Source organism: Lagopus muta, chromosome 1 (genome assembly GCF_023343835.1).
Source record: "Lagopus muta isolate bLagMut1 chromosome 1, bLagMut1 primary, whole genome shotgun sequence".
Lineage (NCBI taxonomy): Eukaryota > Metazoa > Chordata > Aves > Galliformes > Phasianidae > Lagopus > Lagopus muta.
The window spans coordinates 120,424,672-120,430,671 of NC_064433.1; the positions used below are offsets into that span (position 1 = coordinate 120,424,672).

Here is a 6,000-nt window from a genome sequence, read left to right on the forward strand (position 1 = left end):
GCCAAGGAGGAGAGGAGCTGCTGAGCTTTGCATCCAGTGTATGTTTTGTGAAAATGGTAGAACTGCAGCAGAAGATGCAGGAAAACCTAACAATTGATTAAATATTTCCCTGCAGTGTTCAAAACCCAAACAGCAGTGCATTATAACCATGTATAAATAAAGAAATGAAAAACCAAACCACCACCACCAAGAAAACAACCATCTAGAAAGCCCAATGAAACAGATCAAAAGAAAAAGTGAAACTATACAGGATGTTTCCAGTAACCAGTTTCAATGAAACAGAATAAATTAATGCACAATCTAAAATAATAAAGGAGCAGTTCACAGTTGTCTGTTTTATCTCAATACCGTCACATCCATAAGGAGGAAAAAGGTTCTGATGACGAGAGTAATATATGGGATGCCCATGTTCCTAAGCAGCTGTATCAATAAATGCAAGCATGTAGGAAAATTGGGAACAGAAAAGTGATGCCATGAAGTTCTTTATGAGACAACTGCTGGAAAGGCCACTGCTTTTAGAAATATTTGCTTCTGGTAACACATTGATGCTTACAGAAAGAAAGCCAGGAATGCATGGAATTCTCAAGGATGCCAAGGGTGCAAACAGGATCTTGTTAACTAGGGCTTTAAGAACCTGCTCTCCGGTCACACTGATTATTCAAAAAATGAGAGGGCTAACACCATCAGTTTCTGTAAAGTAAGATATTCCACTTAGACCACCAGATCTGTAGTCCCCTGGACTGAGAAATTATCGTTCTAAATACAAAAAGAGGCACTCAGCCCCATGTCTACACTGAAATCCAGCACTTCTCCTGCATTCTTGTGCCACCGAGATTATGAAACTGATATCACACAGCTCATTTCTCTTGCTGTTAATAAGAAAACTCCAAGCAACAGCAAGATTGACAACAATCATGTCACTCCCACATGGTTCTGCTTTAGAAGCAGAGCCTGGAGCTGAACACGATGAAAAGTAACAAAGTATTTAGACTGGCAGAAGGGCAAAGTAGTTTGTTCATGAGCTGAGCAGGAAAACATTTCTCCCTCTAGTTTCTCTTCCAATCAGAGGGTGGGAAACGACTTCTATTTGCAGGGTGCTAGCTGTCCAGAGGCTTGTAAGAAAGATGAAAGGACCAGCAGCATCTGGGAAGGCAGGAGAGAGAGACCCAGTGTTTCTGAAGATGACCTGCCCGTGACTGCCCACAATCCATCCTTTATTGTGTCTAACAGGATCTTCCAAATGCACCTTCTGAACAGTGGCTAAAACAAGAGAGCAATACATAGGTAAATACCTTGAACATCAGCTCAGCAGAGCAGTTCAGGCAGCTCTCTTAAAGCAAAGAATATCCAGGCTTGCAAATCTTTACTACTTCAATAGCAACAAAGCTGAGAATGGAAAGGCCTCATGAAAATGACAGCCATACTGATAAGCATTAGTAGAAGCATGCTGTAATCAATTCATTTCAATTTGCTGTTAATAGCCCCTGAACTCAATTGAATGTAACAATAAACTTCCAGTGTAAAATACGCTACTGTTTGCAAGAGAGCACCTTCCTGATCTCTTCCCTTGGTATTATGTCTGCAACTACCAAAGACTGGCGCAGGCTAAGGTGTAACCTCTGCCTCCAGGAGCTCCCCTGATGGGGCTGCCCAGCATTCCTTTTCCTCACCCAGGCCACCTCTTCATCACGAGGAAGAACCCAGCTTGCTCACAAGGCATGGAGAAAAAAAGCCTTCAAATGTCATAGCTCCATATCTAGGGCATGTCTGGTAGCATTATTCTCAAACCACCATGCTGCAGTTGGTGTTACATCAAGAATGTCTCACTGTGCCGAAGTAGCCTGGTCGTTTTAAGCCAGTATTTAAAAAATGCATGGCTAGGCTACACAGCTGTTCTGCTCACATGCTAGCACACAGCACCTCAGCATATACATCAAGCAGCCCAGCATCCCTGGCTACTGGTGCACAGCAAGTTCAGCATGACCATCCCACGTACAGCAGGTGCATACCTACCGCCAACTAATTCCATGTTGCAAAGCCCAAATCTCCAGCTGGTTTTGAGTTAGTGTTAGATGTAGCATGCAGACCACGTGACCAGACTGCGAGCCTAGTTGTCCTGGGCACCCATGCTTGCTGTTGCTTTGATGAGAATAAAGGAGATTGCAGTGAGGTGGGAGTCGGCCTCTTCTCCCAGGTAATAGTAATTAGACTAGAGGGAAGGGCCTTATAAATCTCATCAGGGCAGATTAAGGTTGGATATTAGGAAAAAATATATACTATGAAAGAGTGATGAGGCAGTGGCACAGGCTGCCCAGGGAGGTGGTGGAGTCACTGTCCTTGGAGGTGTTCAAGGAACGTGTGGATGTGGCACTGAGGGACGTGGTCAGTGGGCACAGTGTGATGGGTTGGTGATTGGACTAGATGGTCTTAGAGGGCTTTTCCAACCTTAATGATTTTATAACTGGGTGCCATGACTTGAGTGAAACACTGCCAAGAATTGGTTATGTAGGCACAGCATGTCTAAAACAAACATGAGCACAGTCCTGCTGGAAGTAACAATGGAGGAGGTGTCAGCCCAGAAAGGAGAATGCACGCTACCATTATACACTACAGCAAGGACAGCAGCTTCCCGTAGGGCTTTTGTATCTGGTCCTTGGGAATGCTGAGTAGTCCATGGGCCAGCAGGAGGTGCTGCGGGTGGGTATGGATTTGGAGGATGACAGGCAGATGAGTAGAACAGTGCAGCTCAGCTCCAGGTCCAGCTGAGATGTTCAGATGTAGCATTATGCAAACAGTCCAGCACCAGACTGAGAATAAAAGCATCCAGAAGCACGCAAAGAAGCAGACTAACCATGCCCATTGGATGGGGACAGAGCCGTTCCTGTCAAAAGCACGTGCAGCCCAGGGCTGCTCGGAGAGGATAAGGCTGGGTGCTGTGCCTGCAAGTAGCTGTGGGCTGCGGGCAGGATGCACTCCTCTGGAGGGCAAACAGCGCTCGGGACAGAGCTGCGCGGAGTCACCAGACCCGGGGACATCTGCAGCCCTGCCGGCGGCACTGCACCACGCATGCTGTGTGCAGGGTGAGAGAAGGATCAGCAGGCAGCCGAGGGGGGGGTCATGGCCATAAGTCTCTTCCCTCCTAAGGAGAGGAGGGCTCAAATTAAAAAAGAATGATGAAGCGGCAGATCCTGCATATATCATCACAGGGGAAAAGCCAAACTCTCTAATTAAGCACATGACATAACTGCGCTGTAATATCAAGGTTTTGCACCGTGATTTGAAAACAAGCTGCACTTGCACAGTTCACAAAGAAAAAAAGCCGTGCGGATTAAAAAGGCTCGGCTCAGCTCTCACACAAATGTACGGGCACAGTTACTCAGCTCAAATGAGAAAGCGACTCGAGGAATTCCATTTCCCAGTCCGTTCCCTCAGCACACCGCTAGCCCTCCCTCTCCCCACAGTTCCCAATCACAGTCCGGCACTCTGCTCTGACTGCACCCCTGTCCTGAAACCACAGGCAGCCTCCGTCAGGCTGAGCTGGAGTTGATGTATGGAACCCTTCCCCAGCAAAGTCACCGTGCCAGCTGCCAAGGATCCAGTTTAGATACCTCTGAACGCTTAAGGCTCGACGGTGTTAATAGGCACAGCTCCGCTGATCCTAGAGGAGTTACTTCTATTGCACACCACTCCCAAAAGGCAGTGCAATGCACGTTTTTTTTAAATGGCACACTCATTGAAAACGATGAGAGGAAGGCGTACTCTCCCTTTCTCCAAGCGTAAATTCATCTCCCTGTTCTCACCAGATCCACGGGATTGTGAGGGGACCAGCAGTAGGCAAAAACCGAAACAAATTCCCCACTGAAGCCATTGCTGTTTCTAAGGCAGATACGATGAGTGCAGGACCAGCAGCGATCCCTGCTACTCATCACCTCAAGTCCGCAGCCCTACCTATGAGAAAACACTCGGGAGCACTTGGGAAGCGTATGCGTCAGTGAGAGCACAGAATCATTCCGCTGCTGTAAACACGAGCCATGTTCAGCAGAACGCAGCGGATAGGACTGCGCAGCCTGTCACCGCTTTTATGGCTCGGGTGGAGAGGCAGCAGGATTTAAGCACTTATTGCTCAGAACAGAAGTCGCGTATTGCCCTCATCCTTTCCTTCCCCTCCTTTTCCCGCCTCCCCGGCTCGTCGGGCTGCTCTTTAAACAGAACGAAGTCATAAACCAAACTTCCTTATTTTATATGGCTCTGAAAACTGGATAAAGACGCGGTGCTTTGATTATTTCTACTTCAGAGCTTCACGTCTCTATCGGAAAGTCAGAGACACGTCTAAGGGAAAGGCAAACGTGCCCGGGAAGGGGACCGGCAGCAAAGAGAGAAAACCCCGGGGACGGAGCTCCGTGCTCCTTCAGACTCCTCCCGGGCACCCGCAGAGCGGCTCCGGCCCCCTCCCCGGCTGCAGAAGATGCGCCCGGAGAGCCGGGCAGCCGCTCCTTATGTAAGGCGCAAACCACTGACATCATCCCTCCCGCCGGCGGCGCGGCGGCGCTCGGCGGCACCCACCGGCCCGACCCGCGCCCCCCGGCCCCTTCCCACGGGCTCCGCTCCCCGCCGGCGCCCGCCCGCCCCGAGCCGCGGTACTCACGCACTGCCTCCTGCTTGGGGTCGAGGCCGCGCACGGCCCCCTGGAGGCCGGCGATGCGGCCGTGCAGCGCCCGGACGCGGCGGTGGGTGCCCTGGATGTCAGCCTCGACCTCTTGGAAGAGGGTACAGGCGTGCCGAGCCACGTCGGAGAGCTGCCGGAGGATCCGCGACAGGGCCACGTTGCTGACGGCGCACAGGTCCAGCACCATCAGCACCGCCGCCTCCCTCTCGCCGCCGGCCGCTTGCGCGCCCTCGCCCGCCGCCCCCGGCTCCTCCGGCGGCGGGTCCCGCGGCGGCGGCTCCGCGCCCCGGCTTTCCTCCAGCACGGAGGCGGCGGGCTGCCGCCGGCACAGCCGCTGCGGCTCCACCGTCCGCTTGGCGAACGGCATGGCCGAGCCCTCGGCGCGCGGCTCGCTCGCGGGGATCGCTGCTCCCTTGCCCCGCCGCCCTCACGCGCGGCCGCCCATCGCCGGGCTCCGGCTACGCGCCGAGCTCCTGCGCTGCCGCCGGCCGCCGAGCATCCGCCGCTGCCGCCGCGGGGAGCCCGGGAGCATCCGCGCCGCCTCCCTCTCTCCTTCTCTCCCTCCTTCCCTCGCCCGCCCGCACGCCGCGCCGTCCCGCTCCGGCGGCGGGTGTGAAGGGGCGGCCCGAAAACCCGGCGAGAGGAATCCCGCGGCCGCGAGGAGGAGCGAGGCGGCGGGGCGGGGGCGGGGGCGGGCCGGGGCCGCCGCCAGGAGGCGCCGGAGGGCCCGCAGCGCCTCGGGAACCGGAGCCGGGGGCAGCCGTGGGAGCCGGCCGCAGCGCCGCGGCCCTGAGGCTCGGGAAGTGCCCTGGGGCGTCTCGCAGGTCTGGAATTCTGGGGTTTGGGGTGGGTCTACGGGGAGATGGGACTCGAGGATCCTCGGGAGTCCCGTACAGGACGGGGTGCTCCGTGGTCCCACGCGTGGAGCCGCCCTCTGGGAAGCTGTCTTGGGTATTACAGAATCGTAGAATGGCTTAGGTTGGAAGGAACCTGAAAGATCATCGAGATCCAACTCCTGCCTTGGGCAGGGCTACCGCCCACCAGCTCAGGCTGCCCAGGCCCCATCCAACCTGGCCATGAGAGCCTCCAGGAATGGGGAAGGTGGGCTGGAGTCAGATGGGAGTGCTGCTTCTGGCACAGTGTCCGAGCTTACTTCTTTGTGGTACTTGGAGTGAGTTGGCATGAAGTCTGGACTTCTAAATTATTAGTGGTAAGCATGCAGCTGCAGACAGCACAGAAAAAGCTACTGTGGAAGGACAGCCCTTCTCCAGGCTGACATTCTACAGTTGGGAAAAATTGGATTATACTTGCCTGCTTGTCCACTTGTCACGCTG

The 6,000-nt window shown here is 53.9% G+C and overlaps 1 protein-coding gene across 2 annotated transcripts in view; it reads right to left on the reverse strand.

Annotated features, from left to right (window-relative positions):
• The window catches only part of NHS (NHS actin remodeling regulator), a 247,007-nt gene extending 241,771 nt beyond the window's left edge, over positions 1 to 5,236 (reverse strand). For both annotated transcript variants that reach the window (XM_048933182.1, XM_048933172.1), the window contains exon 1: positions 4,646 to 5,236. In XM_048933182.1, the coding sequence (XP_048789139.1) occupies positions 4,646 to 5,033 (388 nt within the window). In that variant the 5' untranslated portion in view covers positions 5,034 to 5,236. The remainder of the gene's footprint in view (positions 1 to 4,645) is intronic.
• Between the last annotated feature and the right edge of the window lie 764 nt (positions 5,237 to 6,000).